Source organism: Parasteatoda tepidariorum, chromosome 4 (genome assembly GCF_043381705.1).
Source record: "Parasteatoda tepidariorum isolate YZ-2023 chromosome 4, CAS_Ptep_4.0, whole genome shotgun sequence".
Lineage (NCBI taxonomy): Eukaryota > Metazoa > Arthropoda > Arachnida > Araneae > Theridiidae > Parasteatoda > Parasteatoda tepidariorum.
This window is the reverse complement of record NC_092207.1, coordinates 25970180-25992011: the sequence shown is the minus strand read 5'-3', so window position 1 is coordinate 25992011 and position 21832 is coordinate 25970180. Positions and strand designations below refer to the sequence as shown.

The 21832-nt window shown below is 28.7% G+C and overlaps 1 protein-coding gene across 1 annotated transcript; it reads right to left on the bottom strand.

The window, feature by feature from the left end:
* Window positions 1–10235: 10235 nt before the first annotated feature.
* Window positions 10236–11765, bottom strand: LOC107438775 (uncharacterized). The gene has a single exon (XM_016051144.3). The coding sequence runs from the start codon at window positions 11702–11704 to the stop codon at window positions 10316–10318; it is 1389 nt and encodes a 462-aa protein (XP_015906630.2). The 5' UTR covers window positions 11705–11765; the 3' UTR covers window positions 10236–10315.
* Window positions 11766–21832: the final 10067 nt, after the last annotated feature.

The following is a 21832-nucleotide window of genomic DNA, read 5'->3' as shown; positions in this document are numbered from 1 at the left end:
AAACGTGCATAAACGTCAAAACATTATAATTTAACTTTATAATTAACATTATAATTTAACATTATAATTTAACGTTAATGTTGACTAAAGTAAAAAACAACGTGAATAAAGCACAAAGGAAAATATATAAACGTGCATAAACGTCAAAACATTATAATTTAACTTTATAATTAACATTATAATTTAACATTATAATTTAACGTTAATGTTGACTAAAGTAAAAAACAACGTGAATAAAGCACAAAGGAAAATATATAAACGTGCATAAACGTCAAAACATTATAATTTAACTTTATAATTAACATTATAATTTAACATTATAATTTAACGTTAATGTTGACTAAAGTAAAAAACAACGTGAATAAAGCACAAAGGAAAATATATAAACGTGCATAAACGTCAAAACATTATAATTTAACTTTATAATTAACATTATAATTTAACATTATAATTTAACGTTAATGTTTACTAAAGTAAAAAACAACGTGAATAAAGCACAAAGGAAAATATATAAACGTGCATGAACGTCAAAACATTATAATTGTGCTTTATTAGTCTTGTTTTTTGCTTTAGGATTTGTTGTTTTTTGTTGGATATTATATTTAAATATTGCACAACTGAACTCTTTTACTTAAAATATTAATCAACCATATTTTTCATACTTTTTTTCAATATTTTGTATTAATTTAGGTCGAAATACGTGAAAAATATTATATTTATCATTTAAATATTTTATGATTAGGAAATACAGCATGAAACACCGGTGACTTTCTCTACATGAAACTTCCAATCAATAATTTTTTAAATTCGAATTTATTTAGAGTTATTTAAATCTAGCAGAAACAGTTAGGTTATTCATTATTGAAATTTCTTTAATTTATAAGATCAATTATTGATAAATATTATAATATGAATAAAAAGATAACTATTTTACTTAGATTTTCAAATATAATTCCGATAAACTAGCAGATTCTTTTAAGTAACTATTAAACTAATTTTCCTAATTAAAAATACCGAAATATATTTTTGCCTGTAATTAATATCAGAAAAAATATATAAAAGGGAGACCGGTGACCCAACCACAAAGGGGTTAAGATTCTTAACTTGTCTTATATATTAAGTTAAATATTTGATGTGTAATTTTTTTGTTTCTTTTCCTGACATTCAGCATCATTCGAGAACGATATACCTTCCAGAAAAGGAGGAAGATAAATTCGATTATTTTTCACAACTTCGATGGGCTTTTTCTTAAAATAGCAAAGCATCAAAACTTCACAATCAGTCATTACAGATAAATTATTAATACTGTACATTTGTGTGTTTTTAAATTTTCCATAATATGCTTTTAATGTTTAAATAAACGGAGACTGATTTTTATGATCCTGAGAAATTCCCTTACGCGAATTACTCAAAAAAAAAAAAAAAAAAAAAAANAAAAAAAAAAAAACAAAAAAAAAAAAAAAAAAAAAAAAGGATGTTTATCAAACATCTAAAAATAGACTAATATAATACTTAACTTTTTGTCACAGTGAACTAATTAAAAAAATTTAATTGGCATGATTTTGTCAAAAAAAAAATTAACAAAAATTCTGTTTTAAAAAACGCTATCGAAGGATATTGCCTAGTAAATAATTAATGTATAGTAATATATAATTAATGAATAGGATGATTAAAAATATTTGGAATTTGATTCCCTCCGTCTTGGTCGATATGGGGGAAAAAGTCACCTTGAAGAATAGTACTAATGAAAATATTACAATAAAAAATTGCGTGTTTCTTTTTCTTTTCTTTTCTTTTTTTTTTTTTTTTTTTTTTTTTTTTTTTTTTTTTTTTTNTTTTTTTTTTTTTTTTTTTTTTTTTTTTTTTTTTTTTTTTTTTTTTTTTGAAAAGAAAATGTTTCATCATTTAGAATTTGAAAAAAATGCTTTCAAATCTATCATTCAACAAATCGTTTGCTCTTTTTTTTTCCTTTATCTCGGTTAAAGAATTAAGTTTAAAGTAATTATTTTAAGCCTAATTTAAAAATTCGTGACTGGAATGTTTTGAAAACATAATATTCTTTTTTTTTTCGGAATTAGTCGGCGATGACAACTGCATATCGATTTTCTATGACAATGCAATAACTTTTCAATAATGTATAGGCAGTTCTTAAAAGGTGGAAGCGTAACGCATATAAACTCAGAGCTCTGACAATAAATAAGTTTAAATTTATTCCACAAAAAATTTTGAGTAATTTTTAAATAATCGCATCTGGTGATAGGAATTAACATAAATAATTGCAAAAGTTTTCTACAATATAAATATCGTAAAGAAATTTCTTTTAAATAAAAGGACCGATTTCAGACAGTCAATATGTCAAGTGAGCCAATGTAACACCAAAAAATAATTTTTTTTAAATAGTGCTTAGATGTCTTAACCTTTCTTTGTGTGTGTGTGTGTTTGTAACAGTGGCTCAGGTGGCATCAAAAATATTCCATGTTTTTTTTTTCTGGTGCCTAAATGTTTAATCAGGAAAAGCGGTTGCCAAGCCACCAGATAGCTGAAAAATGTTGAAAAAAATCTTGTGTGCTTGGTGTTAAATAATAAATAAAAAATAATTCTAATTCACGGTACAAGGGATAGAAACATCAATTTAGTGTCTTGATGCATATCCATCAAAGTAACACACAGAACTGAGCTAATATTTTAATAGAAAATAAATTATAGTCGGCATTTTCAACTTATTTTATGTCCTTAAAATAATTTTTAAAGTATTTCTTATGTTTTTATGAAATTCCGCAACAAAACGCTATTTTCTATTTCGGAAAATATGGAATTGTCCAACGTACGCTGCGCTGATATTATTCCCCACAAATTTATTGTTCGATGTCCTAAAATTCAATGTAAAAGTACCTATAAGTTTAATTTTATTTAAATAAAAAATATATTGCACAAATAATGAATATTTAGTGCATATAACGTGAACATCAATAGAATTTAAAATTATGTAAATGTATATTTTATTGAGTCTTTCCAGTTACTTCAGAATATTGTGAATTCTCACGGAGTTTAAAATTAAGCTCCATTCATTTGTTTACGTCTAGGCTAAAAAAAATTAAATATACTATAAAATAAAAATAATGAGTCTCTTTATTGAACTAAAATCTCATTTTCTAAAAGGCAGATTAAATCACTTTTATTCTTATTGATATCAAATTTATTCTTATCAATGAAATGCAAATTTAATTCTTTTTATAGGAGAAAATATCTGATCTAAATACACTTTTACTTTTTTCTTCTTCATAACATCGACATAATTTAAATTTACTACTTTTGTGTCAAAATTATTTTGTTTAATGTTTAATCTGCATCCATAGGAAACAACAAAATGGCACTTAAAAAGTGGAATATTTCTGAGCATGTTTAAGAACTTTTTGATCCCTGAAGACTTTTAAAATGTTGATCCAATGGACCATTGATTTCGTCGATGAAATTTCCCTCGCATTATGCCAATAACGGGAATTAATAGCGCATATCGTATTAAAACGCCGAATATATTCCATTCTTTCATCGCTGTTTAAAGATAGGATGCTTGATCGAGGATATAATAAACTAATCTTTCAAGCAAGGAACTGTCATTGAAGTTGAAATTTATGTTACATTGCTGGAAGTTACGATAAAATACGATTTTACCTTACTGTTAGATAAGTGCAAGTACAAAAAAATACTTATTTTTGCAAATTTTAAAATATTTATTAGTTCAAATGGAGCTAGGAAAAAAGGGATATTTTTGTTGTTTTAGTTTTAAAACAATTTTCGATTAATTTAAATAAATGTAGGAAGAAAAGAAATTAATAGTACCTTGAAAGTAAAATTGAATTACCGCCTCTGCTAATAGCCTGAAGTAATTTCTAGGAAATTTTCAATTAATCTTACCATATTCTAATTTAGAAACAAAGGCATTTTTTAAATAAATAAATTATGCTTCTTTCTTTTCAATTGAAAATCATTGAATGTTTACAGTGTAGCACCTTTTCAATTAGAAATCAATGTTTACAGTGTAGCACCTTGTTGCGTATGAAGTTCTATTACTCGAAATTATTAGCTAAAATAGACCCTTCCTTAGTAGCAAAACGCATCACGCTAAATTCTACGTCAGAACTACGCCAGAACAAAATCACGTTAAACATTTGGGAAGACAAAATCTTACATGAATACTACTCTTACAGCTTACATTTGAAATGTCGTTATTATAATTTTGAATAAGCAAAAACTCGTGTTTACATGATCTCAGAGACAAAATCGCGCATGAATATATTATTGTCCAGATAACATTTCGCACGTGTAAAATATCGCTGCGTCAAAAAAATATATGCTGTACTACAGATATAAAGGATTCGAATTTAATTTCTTCCAGCAGTATTTAATCCTGCAGGATTTCGTGAATATTTGGCTGTATTTTATCCATATATACTTAAGGACAATGTTTAATTCACTGCGCTTCTTAAATTATTTGCTTAAAAATAATTTTAAAAAAAAACGATAAACTCAACAATTTAACTAGTAGTTAAGCTTTTAACTGCAGAGTGGCGTTAAAATCGTTTAGACTTGTGTTGTCATTTTGCAATTTGCTCATTGAAAGAAACGCGTTGCATTTTTTTATGCTATACCATTAGAGTGGAAACTCCTTATAGGAATATTTCTCTGTTATTTTATCACACCATAAAAAATATACTGTTAAAGTTTAGTTATAGACTACGTAAAATAAATTAAAATTGCTTAACACTAAACGAATAATATAAAGAAACTGAAGTGGGATGAAATTTTTTTTCCATTGGCTATTTTACGTTTTTAAAATCAGTCAGCGTGTTTTCCTAATTCATATTTGGCGAGTCTTGAAAATGAACGACTATTTTTGAGCACTCGAAGCATGTAAGCTTTTACTACCTTTATAAGTTTTTGAAGTAAACAAAGTTTTATACTTTTAAGTAAAGCATAGCATTATTTTAATACAACTGTTTTTTATGCAAACAAAAATCCTTTACTATTCAAACGTTTCTTTCCATCAGGAAAATTTTATGCGAAATTTTAATTTATTGAATATTGTAAGATACATTTTGGAAATATTGTAGAGAGAAACATATAATATTCAAACCAAAAATTTGAGAAAATAACTATTCAAGCAAAAAGAATCTTTAAAAACATAAATTCACTTTCATCGGTTTAAACAAGGAGAAAAGTAAAATTTAAAATTCTTTAACCGAACAAACATACAGTAATAATTTAACTATGCATAACTAATAACTACATAAATTGTATACTACTTTAAATCAAAAGTTTAAAGTAGTCTATTTACGTAGTTTATTTGTGTATTTGTTTATTTGTAGTTTAATTTTATTTATGTAGTATATTTTGTAGTATGTTTAAAGTAGTATATTTTATTGTTATCCTTCTGACATATCCAAAAAAGCAAAACCTTTTTTGTTATCCTTTTTTAACTATATAATTACGCAGAATGAATGATATTTTATGACTAAGAGACTGTTAAAAACAAAAACAATTTGGAAACTAAAATCTAAATTTTAAACTAAAATTTCTTATGATTATAGCTTATTTTTCCGGGTCAAAATTTGTTTTTGAATTATCATTATTAAATTTAAATTATTCTAAACTGTTACAATTGCCCGTTAGATTGTTACCTAACGTTTATTATACTTCTTAATAAGTTATTGAAAAATGAAATAGATTTTTAGTTTCATTAAGTTTTAGTATTCTTAAATAAAAAAAATAAAAAAGAAATTTCTTCAATATGTAGAAGGAAAATTAAACATTTCAAATACAAAGATAAACAAATAATTAATAATTCATGCCAAGAATTATTAAAAAACTTGATAAAAAAAACATCAAAATTGTCAATGAATTATATCAGCTCTTTCCGTATTTGCTTCAACATTAAGCAAGATGGTTGAAATTGATGGACTTATAACTGAAAAAAATAAGTCTCACGGTGAAAAATGTTTTTCTCGGTCAACGTTCTTTTAGTCGCTCATTCGGGAAAAACTTCAGTAGTTTTCCTGACGAATTCAATAAAAAAAATAAAAACTCTTTCTTGATTAATAGTCCTCTTCAACTTCGAATTTCCTGTAGTTGATTAACTTTTTTTATTCATATATTCATATACAATCTTAATTGAATTCTTCTTGCTATTTTTACCTCTTAAATTCCAATGAAACTTGTTAAAAGCATTGCGGCAACTAAATTCTAAGCAGGTGTAAAACTCCTCGAAGATTAAATGGTTATCGTATACTGCTAGAAATTGTGAATTGCGTTAAATTATAATATTGTTTTAATTAGTTGTAACCTTAATACGGCTCTACCAGAAAGTAAATTTGAATTTTCGACAGTGAATATCTTAAGTGATCAAAGCAGTAATACTGTGGAAATCCAATATTTTCAATAAACCTATTAAGTCGTAAGAAATATTGTTTATGCTGCAAAATTTTAGCGAAAGAACCTATTTTTTCTTGATTTCATTGCGTAAAAAAAATTGATAACTTTTTTAGTTTGACGAGCTAAAATCACGTAACTAAACACGAAACAGTTTCACTTTTGGCTACATTTTAGAACTAAACAGAAAAAAAATAGCTAAAAATAAAATCGAAACTATTAAACAATGAAGTTATCATAACAATTACAAAAATTCAAGAAAATTCTGTATGTAATTTACCTATGATGTAGTCAAGGACGTACTCAAGAGGGAGGGGGGGTAGGGACAATTGTCCTGGGGCCTGGGATTGCGGAGGGTCCGATCAAAATTCTTTTCAAATAATAGTGTTTATTAATGCTGTTTTTAAAAGAAAATGGCATTGGATTTCTACAATTCTCTGTATAAATTTTTTTTTTAAAAAAGTCTAAAAAGTATGGAACTGGTGCTTTTTGTGCTTTGAGGATCAATTTTGTCCTAGGTCCCGTAAGACCTCTGTTCAGCCTTGGATGTAGTTTCCTTCTTCCTCTGCTGTACTGCAGCTTTCGTAAGCCACAGCAGGGGATCACTGGACCTGGTAGTACCCGATTTTACTCAGCGGGCAGAGTTTACCGTAACGAAGCAGAACAGTGCTACTTATCGATCTAAATCCTTATTGTTTGTTAAGGTATGAATCATTAGTGAACGTATAAAAAATATATTGATAAAAAATTATTTTTAAAACTCTAAAGACCAATAAATATGGATAGTTTAAAAGTAGTTATCATTAGTGAGTTATCATTGTAAAGCAAACTTATCTACTCAGGGGCCGTGAATTAATCAACAACAATCAATCCATATGGTAGGTCTAGTAAAGTGTAGACTTTCTTCTTCTTTCTTCTTGACTAGTAAAGTGTAGCGTTTGTCCGCTGGAAAACATATCTAATTTCACCAAAATAGGGATACTTGGTTTTACCTCAAGACCCGGTCTTACCTCACTCTCTGTTTATGTTGGTTGGTGTCGTATCCTCCATTGAATCATATCTCATGGTGTGCTTGAATAGTCTTTGCTATCTCTGTGGCATTAAATGAATATAAGTCTTCTTCTGTAGGGTAGTTTAAGAGGTGAAGGCCTGCAGCGACTTTAGGGCAGTTAAAAACATGATATGGTGTGAGTTCCACATTAAGACAGTTGCCACAGTTTTGATATTTTCTAGTCCCATCTGCAGAGATTTTCATGTTTTCATGATGTTTTGTTCTTAATCTGATGAGAGTGGTGGCTGTCTTTCTGTCGATGTCAAGATTAGTTATTTGATCGTGGGCCCTGATTTTTAAGGGGGTAAGCAGTCTTGACTTTGCAAAAGCATTTGCATCTGCCAGCGTAGTTGGGATTGTATTTTGATTGAGATCTCTGGCATTTTCTGCCAAGGAATCAGCTATTTCATTGAACTCAATGTTCACATGAGCTGGAATCCACTGCAAGAAGCATTTTTTTCTAGAGACGTTGAAGTTGCCCAAGTTGTTCTATGATATTCAAGATTAGGCTTGAAGTACCTTTGCTGAGGGCCTGTAAAAATATCTAGGTATAATCTATATATGCATAATAATTTATTTATTTTTTAAAATTACTTTAGTCTGATTTTAAATTATTTGGCGACATTTCTAAATTACTTATGCTAGTCTAAAGAAAAAACCAAAATTTGCAAGTCGAGCACTTCTGCACCTCATATTAAGATAGATTAAAACTAATTAAATTAAATTTAAAAATTAATTTATTTAAAAAAATTATTCAACTCTTTGTATTATAATATGAAAAACTGTAAAAAATTTATGCGACTGCACTTTCCTGCAAATTCTGACCATAGATAGCTGCCGGTCAAAACATTGCCAATATGCTCTAGTAAAGCAAATTATTAAATTAGAAAAATTATTTTTTATACCTGACATCTCTACATATTAAGCTTGTATTAACTATAAGCATTTGAAAAATTATTTCCGCAACTGTTAAAACCCTAAATAAATTAAATTATATTTTGACGTAGTACTCTAAATAAGTAATTGTATAGATTTATTTCAAAAACTAATGTAGAAGTGAAGCTGTTTCTGAAATCCAGAATAATTGGGAATCGAGAATTAAATTCGAATATCATTAATTGAAAAAAATATAGACATCCTAGTTTTGAAAATCAATATAAAAAAAAACTGCATTAATTTTGATACTCATAGCATGAACATTACATTGTGAAAATTACATTATATTTAAACGGCAAAATTCTCCACAAAATTTATGTCATGTTAGGCCATTTTTCGGAAAGATATTAATTAGAACACGTATTAAGACATCAAATATGTATAGTAGGTAAAATAAGAACAACAATTATGAAGGGGAAAAAAAAACGAATGCATCTTAATATTATTTGTTGAATCTCTTGCACTAAGTTAGTCCTAATGTATCAACCTCTAGAATACTAATTATTTTGCGCAGACGAAAATCTAAGTTAGATATATTTCATTTCAAACAAGTACTTTGTTTTATTGTTATTATTTTCTTGAAAAACAAACTTCTGCGCTAAAGGCTCGAGAAAAAATTGCGTCGAACATAGAGCGATTTATTGACAAACGAGGTAAGGTATAATCTGCTAACTTTACAGCTTTTGTGACTACTTGGCGATATTTAAACAAAAATTAATGCAACAAAAAGTCATATTATGCTTTATAATTTATCAATGCTTATCAGTCAATGTGATAGTTTCTAGGTTTATTATATGTTGTGTTCATTAATTATTTTCATTTATTAAAAAATATTTTTATCACCATAATAAAAAAAGAAATTTTAAATGGTAATTGGATACTTGCAATTCGAAGAGTGAAGTGATTATACATAACCATATGATTTAAATTACGTTTAATTGAATAAGCAACGTCATGCATATGTGTCGAACCTGATTGGCTTCAGAATCAACCAATGTCACAATTTACATACGTTGACATCTCTTCCAGATATCCAACTAACGGCACAGCGTGTAACAACAAGCTTAAGTACCAATCTTGCCAAAGTTAAATTAATTTATTTCTGATACTATGTGATTGTTCAGTTGCTAGGAGGGAAATCCTGAATTATATACACAATTTTACGAATAGTTTACTGGAAGATAATTTTGTGCAAATAATAATCAGTTATTGCTTATAACATTTAATGATTAATATAATTGAAATAAAAAAATTTGAATTATTATAGTTATTATGGAAAGATAACTAATTCTTAACTCAAAAATCAAATAGGTTTGAATTGAGAAAAAATTCCCTATTTTCAATTCGTTGAAAACAATTCGAATAATTGTTTTAAACATTTCGATTTCAGGATTGAAACTAACAGTTTTATTTTATGAAAATTATTACAAATTATAATTCAAAATTTTTTTTCGATGGTTACTAAATTAAATAATTATTAAAATTATTTTTTTCATGAAATTACCTTAGAGTATCGAAAGTTTATAATTGTGCACAAAATGTTTTCCCTTCGTTTCATTAGTTGTAGAAATATAAAGAAAAAGAAAAAATCACAAGCTTTTGAACTGTCACAAGCTTTACAAGCTAAGCTATCATAAATTTTTTTGCAAGTTGTGGCTATCCTCTATATAGGGTAATAATCCGAATAAATCGGAAAAAAAACAAAACTTTGTATTAAAAGAAAGTACATTTTCGTGTTCGATTAGTAATTCATCATCACTTTCAATGTTCTCTTTTACCCATTTAAATAAAAGATAATTTGTTATGAATGAAATCTATTACATTTATTCAAAATTAACAGGTTGACATATCAGTCAAAAGAATATCAGTCGAAGTTATAAATTTTACAATCTGATCAATTTATTATGAATAAACTAATAAAATAACCGTTAAACCAGTGACTTGAAGTACAGGACATATTTCTTCGGCAACCTCCATCAGATGCCTTTGACTAACTTCATCAACTCCGGTTACTGTTATGCAAATTGATTCCAAAGATTCTGGTTGATGGTTGAGCAGGTATTCAAAAATTGCTTCAATTCCGGTTACCGGATACTTAAGACCCATTTGAACCGCCTTCAGCTTTTTGGAAACCTGAAGAAATGGAATCAAGCACCTTGATATATCACCAACAGCAGGCATCCAATATATGCTTAAAGATTCTAAGAAATCGTGAGCACGGCAGTTGCATATTTGCTGAAAAATTACGTCGATGTTCAGATTGGTATCGATGAGATTTGTTCTCAAATTTAGCACCAAGTGTTGCAGTGGGATATGATTAACCAAATAAATTGTCAAATCATTCTGGATTTGAGTTTGGTATAAGATATTCATGTTGATCCTTAATTGCGGGCACATTTCCCTCAAGCGTTTCCACACTAATGGCGAAATGCCTTTTATCGGTGCAGGTAAAGATCCCTCACATAGTACATCGATTAATAAAAGCTTCTTCATGAGTTGAGTTTCTACACATTTTATATCGAGAAGTTGCTGCATACTTTCTTCAAAAAACTGAGAATAGTCGACTTTGAGGGTTGTTAAATTCGTCATATAGGGGGTTGACAATAAATGAGGCGGTGATATAGGGACATCGACTTCGTCAAATGCGTCTCTTGAGAATCCTTGTAGCACAAGCTTCATTAATGTTCTCGAGTTGCTCTCACAAACTGCCGAGAGTATTTTAGCCGCGTCATCTCGTTTGTAAAAAGTATTATGGAATTCAACAATTCTTAGCGTATTCTGTGTTCTAACAAAGTTTATTGTGCTGTTCACCAAGTTTGTAAAAGCACTGTTGCTTAAAAACTGATGAACCATATGCATGTTCTTAAAAACGAAAGAGAACAGTTTACATTGAGATTCTGTCAGTGCTTCTAAAAACAATTGCAGTTGCTCCATGGCTTTTAGAACTGTTGACCGACCGAGCCTTTCTCCTACATGGCTTATTTCAACGTATTTAAACATGCATCCAAACTTTCGAGCAATTTTAATCTCAGGCGATGTTTCAGTTTGTGTTGTCCGCAATAAATTGTAAGTTATTTTTCTCCACACTTTGGGAGACCCGTACTCGTTTGACCAAGCTTTGCAGACTAACGACATGTATAATTGGTCAGTGCGATTCAAATAAGTATAAATAGTTTCCAATGCTATAGGTGGAAGTTCAGACCAATTTGCAGAATTCCGGTGGAAATTTTCTAATTCGTCATCTAGCGTATTCAAATTTTCTCTCGGATCATTTTGTATGCTAAAAGACATTTTGACAAAATATTAATTAAACTTTAGAATTATCTGGTTGCAAAACATTCCTCCAATTTGGTCAACAAAGCACTTATTTAACTTTCTCGTTTTTGATACAAAACAACATGGAGCGCTTTGAACTCAGATGTGAAGTATAATGCTCTTACAAGCATGAATAATTAAAGAAGCTACGTAAATTCTTATTAACAATTTGTTTGCTGAATAATTGCTAAATAAGAATTCTATTAATGAATAATTATTTATTTCATTACAAAAGCTGTACGTCGTCAATAATAAAAAGATAAATAAAATAACTTCCAAACCTTCAGCCGGAAAGAAGCAGAAAAAGATATAAAAAGTTTCCACTCTTATGCTAGAGCATATAAAATGGCAAATTTCTTTTTATCGATGTGGGCCAAAATGGCAACAGTCTGGTCCAAACTGTTTCAGCGTCACGCTATGACAAAAAGTTTAACAATCAGATTGATAAATTTATGAGTTTATAGCTTTCCTTTATTATTTTTAATTGAATTTATAATGTTATTTATAATCGTTTAGTCACTTGTTTTATTTTAGTAGCATGAAATGCTTAGATGCTGATTCGCTAAGGATGTCGTTTGTTAATGAAGCCAAAAATACATTTTAAAAAGTAAATTGCGATTTATTTTAAACATTTTAATTTCTCAGCATAACTTTTCTGTATCATAGTACTTCAAACATTAAAATTGTGCAAAAAGTTTACAGAAGCTCATAATGTTATACCATTTAATTTTGCAAAAAACGTTTTTTGACAACAATTTTTATCAAAAAATTTAAAGTTTCAATAAAAAATCATTATTTATAAACGAAATAACGTAAAAAAAAGAATGCTTACCATGAAAAAAAATATTATAAAAATTCCTCGTATTGAAATAAAAAAAACTTTCATATTGTTTATTTATTCTTGTCTTGAAGTTCTTAATCAGACGTAGAAAACCATTCTGTAGCGAACTATCATCAAATTAGAAAAGAAAAAAATGTATTTACAAGTAAATTTTTTATTATAAAAATCCTAACACTTACTTGCTATATAAATCCGGAGAATTCCGAATGAAATATTCTTCGTTTGAAAATTTTATTTTCAAATAATGTATACATAGATTATCCCTTCATTACTTTTAGACGACTTACCACACAACAAAATTTAATAGTTGTAAGATCTCGATATGAATTTTAATATGTTACTTGAAAACAGAATAGCTGAATTCAAGTTGAAATTATTCTTTCAAAACTAAAACTAAACGAAACCTTTCATAATATTGATACAACTGACTTCCAGGTATTAGTAAATGTTTAGCAACATCACGCTTCATGTCGTATATAAATGTAACGGGTATTCTTGACTATAATCAGAAGTGGCTTCAGTTTTAAGTGGGAAGCACTGCAATACATTATTTATGAACAAGTACTTTTTTAACGTAATTAAATAAAATAATGTCAAATTTCATTTTTAATCAGAAACGAACTTTTGAAACAATCTGATATAAGAAATAAACAGGGTGTTATAAAATGAATGGTTAAATTTGTAAGGGGCTCACTCAAAAAGTGATTAGAACTGTTTTCATATTTCAGATAGTGAAACTTTTGAATTTTAAAATCAGGAATAAGCTTTAGTTATATGCTTCCAATGATATTCAGTTTATTGATTTACTTTAATTCTATAAACATCGCTATGGTGAAGAAGTTATTATCAGGGTGCCAATTTATATGGAGAAGTATAAGCCAAGGGTGCCAAAATAAGTGGTGATGGTGGAAAATTAAGGTGTGGGTGGAGTTTTGTATTGGTATAGTGGGCCAGTTGTAGATGGTGATGATAAACAGAAGGGTGATGAAAATAATAGTTGAGCCGGATTAGAATTAATAAAAAGCTTTTATTTTATTAGTATATTTAGTAGTATATTTAGTAGTATATTTGCAGAGCTCGAGTTACAAAATATAAAAATCATTCATTCAGTTGAATCAATTTTGCATAATAATATTTTTAAGGACAGGCCATGGGAGACAAATCCCCCACAACCTGCCTAAACAGAAGCCAAATTAAAAAGTTCGTGTAATTTGTTCCGATCGGACACAGGAGAAGCATGGGTAGGAGATCCAAAATTGGCGNTATTTTATTTATTTATTTTTATTTTTATTTGATCACGGGTTTTCTATGACATCACAGCAACGTATTTTCAAACCATCAGGTTCAGTTGCAACTTCATCTGACGGTCTCAGTAGAAATAATAAGGAAATCACGATAAAATTAAAAATCTCTGGCATATCAGTGTAAATTAATTGCCCGAAACATTAAAAATGCGAAAATAAATATTTTTTACGCTTTTCTTTTTGATAATGTATGTTTTGAAGATCCATTTTCGGGGGGGGGTCAAAAATTGACAATTGACGCCAGAGATGTTTAAATAGTTAATAGTTGTAAGTACTCCTGATAGATCAGCGATTACGTGGTAAGGGAAATATCGGTTTTAAGGGTGGAAACAGACAAGTTGACTAGCTGTTAGGGGTGTTAGTCAGAAGATATACGCTCATTTAGATATCATAGAAGATATCATTTGGATTCCAAATTCCAACGTGAAAAAATTTCCCTTGTTAGCTGCTTGCCAATTTTCCTTATTATACTTATCAGTATTGATGTTAAGTCATTAGTTCTATAGTAACAGGTATTAAATACATTAGCATATGTAGCTAATATCGGTACTAATTGTAATAGACACTAATATAAGTACCCAATATGGGCACTATGGTAATTGGTTAACCCAATACAGACAAGAACTGTTTTGAACAGTAAGAGTGCAATCGTACATTAAATCATAATAAATTAAGATAAGCAAAATATTCAATTCTTATTGTTGGCTTAAGCAATCCCATATTGAGGAGTAACTTAGGACACCCAATTTGATTTACTATTTACTTTTTTTTAGGAAGGACCAACTCGCTTTAAAAAATTTTCATGTGAACTCTCATTAGGCAGGAATTAGAACTCAATTTGATTGGCGATAAATTCCTCGCAGGGATAGTGTAGTGATCAGGAAATTAAAAATTAATTTACTCTCATCAAACACAATACTTCAGATGAAGTCTCAGCACTCAAACACGGAATATGATCGGAATTATGCTTGCTAATAAGCGTTATTTAGAAATAGCAATAAACTATGTCTGTAAAGAGTTTTTAAAAAAAGAAGAAAAAAAGCAGTTGAAACTTGTACCCACAAAGCCACCAATATCACTGGGATATTCAACACGTCTGTTACCTATCCAAATATCCAGTGGATATTCGGATATGTTACAGATTTCTTACAGATATCTAAACACATCTAAGTCCATGATTTGGATATTTCGGACATCTTTGAGTTATCATTTTTGGATATCTGGAGGATACGGTAATTTGGTTATGATAGAGATATCCGGGCATATCTAAGTCCTAGATATGGATATTTTGGATATCTTTTGGATATTTAATACAGATAAGTTTAAAGACATGGATCACTGGATGTCTGTAGAATGCCTAAGAGATGTTTCAAATTGTACACAATAGCTGATGCAGATCCAGTTTTCGATATCTCAAAGATTTTAGTTTCTGGATATTGATATTCTTTTATTTACAATTCTAAACTCTGATATAATTTTTTTTTCTGATGCAGATTTTTTATTCTGAATTAAAACGGAATTTTGAATATTTAAATATTCTTAGATAATTATAATTCTAACCGTATTCAACAAAAACTGAAACCTGATGAACTGAAACAAAACTGAAACTGAACCAACCGTGCCATGGCCAACCTTCATGGAACTCCAATAGATATTTGAGCCCTCTCTATCTATCGTAAAGAGAAGTAAATCTCGATTACAATATTCCATACTCACAGATAGAACAGAATAATAAAATAATAGTAAAAAAAATGGAAAAATAGAAATGATAAAATGCATGTTGAAAAGAAAACTAATATACTCTTCAGTTTTTAAGTGAATAACTTAATTTGTCGTCGATGGAAAACGCGAAAGTATTTTTTTTCTTCATAGATGTCAGCACCAAGCATAAAGTTAGGAAGAAACTTCTCAAGAAAATTATATTAATTTTAATTGAATTCTGTTTATAAACATTGTCGTATTTTTATATGTGACATTTTGCTCAATAATAAGTAGCGTAGAAAAAGAAAAGCAAATAAATTTTATGTACTTGAATCTTCGAGCGAATATGAAATTTTGGTACCAATAGTGATAAAAAAAATAATACGTAAAGTTTATGAATGTTGAAACAAAAATAAAATAAATTTCGAAATTATGAGTAGTTACTTGTCTGAAAGAAGCTTGTATTGTAAAAAATGTTAAATATTTTAATGTTTTGTGATTTTTTTTAATAAAACATATAGACGATGCTTTGTAGATTTGAATCTAGAAATAAAAACTAATTCAATTACTTAATTCACCACATTTCTGCTTCTTTTTTTTTTTCAAATATAAACTGAAACTAATTCAATAACTCAAATTATGGAAAATTATATGCTTTTTTAATTGTTTTGTGAAATATATTTTATCAGCTACACTTTAAAGTTAAGTAAAAAAGCTGATAAAAATATAAATGTATCAGTGCATTTCTTTAATAATACGATTATTTTAATAATAGCAAGCAATTTAGAAAGCACAAAAATTATGTTTATTAGAGTTCAGGATCTGAATTTTAAAATGGTGATAAACTTTCTTCCAAATTGTTCGGGAATAGTATTTTTGCGCTTTTATATTATAGATGGCAGCACCAGATTTCAAGTTCAAAATGTTAACTTGGGGAAAAAAGTTTTAATACGCGATTCTTGGCCAATATCTCGGATCCAAGACGCAATTCATGGTTATCGTCTCGTTTCAAGTTCTAGCCATTCATTTTTTTAACTTTTTGTCAGATAATTTTAAACTTATTGCTCGCTTTGATTTTAAAACTGAATGTAAATTCATGACATTTAAAACTATTGGATCAGCTGATCTGGCTAATTTCAACATTCCTTTTTTACTTCCATATACTACCGATTCTAACTGCTAATTGTGTAGACTTCAGGCAATTTACCCTTAAAAAAAGAGCGAGAAAAATCTTATCCAAAACTCTTCTCTTTAATTAATTTAATAAATTATCTAGCTATAAGTCCTTTAGTAAAGTCCTATGTGACTTTATTAAAGGATTTGAAGTTGTCCAAATTCTATGAATATAGTGAAGTTGTCATTCAAACATATTTAAAAAATAATGTAATTAGGAGACGTTTAAAAATTACAAACGCTCAGTGGTCGAAACTAATACGTTACAAGTAGCGAAATTACTTTAGAAAGTACTTTTTTGTTCTTTGTTTCTATTGAAATGCATTAACTTTTTGGAAAAAGTAGTATATGAAGAAGTGCGATTAAAAAAAAAATTTTTATAATAGAAAAATTATATATATATATTGAGATTTATTTTAATTTTATCAATATGTAAATATATTACACATTATTTAATATCCATTCATTTTACTCCACAGTTAACTTTTATTATTACAGAGCATTCCCCCCCGAACGGTAAATGTATAACTGAACTAATACTTTTAATAATTCTCCACTTCATCTTGCAAAGATCTTCGCTCAATCAGTTACAAATAAAATTACAAATGTATAGTTTAACGTATAAGTAACGTGTTAGATATTGTTAAGCACTTAAGTGCTTAACAAGACATGAGAAGAAAATTATATCTGAACATATTTCAATGTATAAGTGCTCAACAAGAGTCACTTAATTTAATCATCCCTTAATTCCCACTGTCCCTTTTTTGGGACTTATCATCATATAGGCTAGTAGAATAAATTTTTTGACACAAAATTTACAAAAAACTTTTTAAAAAATTTTCTTTTTTTAAATTTTATTAACCCATTGAGTGTCAGCTACAAAAATGCATTAGTATGTATCAAAAGTTTGATCAAAAATGTGAAATTATTTCCATTTTCAAATCCAACTCGATTGTAGTTTTCCATAGAAGATAAATGTTAATTACTTTCAATTAATTTTTCAATAAATATTAAATTTGTATTCATAAAATATTTTAGTAAATATAGTGAGAATACAATCCTCAATTTTCTATTTAAATTTTATAATTTCTATAACTTTAATTTTACTGGAAATCCACTAGTGATCAATCGGTTACAGTTGCAACAAATAGTAATTCGAATCGTCCAATAGGAATCGTGCAAATGAAAATAGATTGAATGATAGTGGAACACTGATCTAGTTCAGCCTCTGACTTGGATATTGTTAATGAATAAATACAGATTTTTTAATGCATTAAAATCAGGCTAGCGAAATTATAAAATAATATCAACTACTAATTAGGTAGCACGAGGTTTGATTTCAATTTTTGTACCACGTTATTTCGTGAAATGAGTTAATTTAGAAAGCAAAATTATTTGAAATTAAAACACATGAAGAATCAGACAGATTAAGCTTTCACTTCTCAAAACCTTATCCTCATTTATGTATAAATATATATCCTTTACTACAGAAGCTAAGATATTCAATATTTAAAATTACTTCATTTCCGTAATGGACCAACAAATTAAGCCACAGACCTTCAAGAAAAAATTGCCTTCAAGGCAAGAAAAAAATTTGAATTATTCTTTCACGTCGATTAAAGATTTACCGAAAACAGCAAAGTCAGAAAGTTCTGAATCTACTAGTCAAACCGAAGAAATAAGTTCGATTAGTTCCATGCTCTCATGTAGTTTAAACAACTCTTCAGCATCATTCGGAGAGTTATCGAGGACAAATTCTTGCTGTGGATCTAGTCGTTCTGAATCTAGTACCGAAAAAGTATCCACTGGAATTAACAAGTTGCCTTGTGGCAGCAAGGAAGGAGCCAAATGGAGTAAGATTCGCATGTATCAAGAACGGCAAAGGCGTAGAGAAGCTAGAATAAAACGTGAAAGGAAGAAAGAAAGAGAAGGTCTTGGCAAGAAAAAATCAAAACGCAAGAAAAAATCTGGTAAAGGAAGCCAGAGTTCATCCAGTTCGGCCAGCGGTACTCCAATAAAGAAAAAGCGCACCCCCAAGAAAAAGTCTAAGAAAAAGTCGAAGAAAAAAGCAAAATAAAAGATTATATTACATGTTCCATTTCGAGTAAATAGAACAAGTCTCGTTTCTTTTTCAGTCAAACTTATGAATGCATGAAAAAGCGTACAGAGGGCACTTTATCTATTTGATTCATTAATTTGTCTTCTAATCCATATCTATCATCTTTCACTGGAATCTTTGATTTTCAATGCTTTTTGTTGTAGAATATGTTTATTGTATCAATTTTATCTTTTTTTATATGTAAAGTCATCTAGTAGTTAAAAGTATATGTTGGTTCCATTGCCGTATGTTCAATTTATTTGACGAATTTTAAGAAGAAGGGCACTTTCTAGTTTTCTAGTTTCGGTATGAATACCCGAATCTTTACATAATGAGACTGACATAATGAATTGGGAAAAATATACTTGAGGGTGCCCCTTGGCGAAATTGGCGACTTATGTTTGGCGCTATTCCTATTTGAGCGGAACACTGTGGTAACAGGAATGGCGGCCAAAACATAATGATATTTCAATAAAACATTGGAAAATTTAAACAAAACATCGGCCGAAACTTGCAATGAACCCAATATAAGCAAAATCAATAAACCCAATAAAAGGATTTTGAATTGAAGCAAAAATTAACGAAGTAGGCGCAGAAAGAAAAGGAAAAAAACAACTCACTTCTTCATTAAGCTTGGATATTCTCAGATTTAGGTGCACAGAATTATCTAATAACAGTTAGATACTATCTAAATTTATCATGAATACAATCTGTGTTCTTCCATCGCCACATAAATTCGACGAAATACGAATCGAAAATGGCGTCTGTAATACCGGACTAGCGGTGACATTTTTTTCTTAAATCCCTTTTTATGACTGCCCACATACCTTCGATCTTATTGACCAGATTCAAAAGTAACCTTACCAGCCGGTATTTAACGTAGAACTAATGGACCTCTGAAATTACATGTACTGCTGAACATTTAAAAATAACGCTAAAATCTAAACCAATCAGAATCACGATTGGGTTTCAACATGGCCCATGTTGGCGATCAACCGCGATGAGGGGCACCCTCAAATATAGTCTACCCCTCTTTATTTATATAAGTGAGCCAAACTTTTTAGGCGGCTTTTTTTATTTTTGTTTAAGTTTCTATTTTGATATTTGAAAATTTTGTTGGCTTGAACATATTATTTAAGATTCATTTTTAATCTAAACCTCAAGATCTGAATCCGGCTCTTGTGGAAATAAACAATATTATATCAAAGGCTGTTTATTGATTGAATGTTGTTAAATGCCATAACAACACTGATTGTAATATTCAAATAATCCGTTGAATATTTTTTATTCAAAATTGTGCGACGTTATACGAAATAAGTATTACCAAAATCAGTAATAGATCATTTATTTTCGATTGATTGGAAAATGAAAGATTTTTAGTGAGATTCTAAGGCTTACTAAAGGCTTTGTTGCTGAATTAAGAAAATCACTCCTTTAACAATTTAAAAAGATGGCCTTTAGTAGAATTCTAGTAAACGATACAGATGAGATTCAACGAAAAAGATTGGTTCATATAATTCAAGATTTCTTTTTTTTTTTTTTGTTACATGCATTAGTTTATCTTAATTTCTGAATTAATCGTCGTTTTCTTCGTAAAAAATATGGCTTAATTTAAGGTTGTTTCCATATTAGTATTTGTAACAATCTTTAAGATCACGAAGGCCTGTATTTCACATTAATATTCTTCCTGTTCTGTTTTTACATGTAATACAATCATCGATTTTTTTTTTTCTGAAAATATATAATTTAAAACTCCTTATGAAAAAGATACAATGAATTTTACGTTCTCACACTAATGAATTGATTTTATACGATAATTTTAAATAATGTTCCCTCTAAACAATGTTTTTCTTACTAGCTTTATAACTAAATTTCCAACCGATTTAACAAAAATGTACCAGCTTATATATTATAATTGTTATTTTTAGTTGACAACTGTATTGTTTGTATTTGCCCTTTATAGTTTTTGATAGATTTAATTAGTTTTAATGTTATGAATAAGTGTTTTATTAATTACAATGGGGTACAAAAATTTTCTTACATTTCTTATATAAGTAATTGAACTTACTCATATAAATCTACTTATTACCGGTACTTATATAAATCTAATTATTTACTCTGTTAGTAGTAGATAGATAGAGTTCATAGGCAAAGACAGAGATTTTTTATTATAAGAATAGCAGTAAATTAAGATAAAGTTATACAAAAATTATGATTAGAGAAGATATCGTGACAATTAATATTTACCTTGGATTGGGTGGAAATTTTAAGTGAATTTAATTCAGAATCGAAGTTGGAGTTGAGCTCTAAGAAAAGTCCAGAGTCAGATTCAAAAATTGCAACTATTAACTGCACGGCTCTAGTCAACACTATAAAGTAATGCTCAAAACCAAGTAAAATGCTTCCACTTTCCCCTTTTTTACTTATTGTTTCTTTTTTTGTGACTTTATGTTATTAGATTAAATGAAACACTTTTTTAAAAGATCAAACGATCGAAATAAAGTGTTGTCAGAACTGTTTGGCATTTAATTTTAAAGCTAGCTACGAACCAAAAAAAAAAACACGTGGTTTCAAATGACTTCAAGAATATTAATTTGGTGGCGTATCCACGCTATGTGCCCGTTGATAACTGAGCTAATAAAATATAACTAAGCATTAAAGAGTGTGTAATAAAGTTATACAGTTTCTACAGTTTTACAAGTTTACAGTTTTACTTCTGACAATGGCTAATGCTAAATCAATGCGAAAAATTCATTTTTCAACCATCTTTTCTGAAGGAACTAATTGAAATTTTTTAATAGATTCTCATCACCTGGGACTAAAATTATTCTTTGTCGTCGATGTTTTAGGAGCCTAGGACAAATGATTCCGACACTATTGACAGACAAACATAGATGCCAACTGCTCCGGACGCTCCATAATAATTTAAAAAACGGTGAACAACTACATGCTAAAATTTGCAAACATTTGACTAATTTTGTTTACTT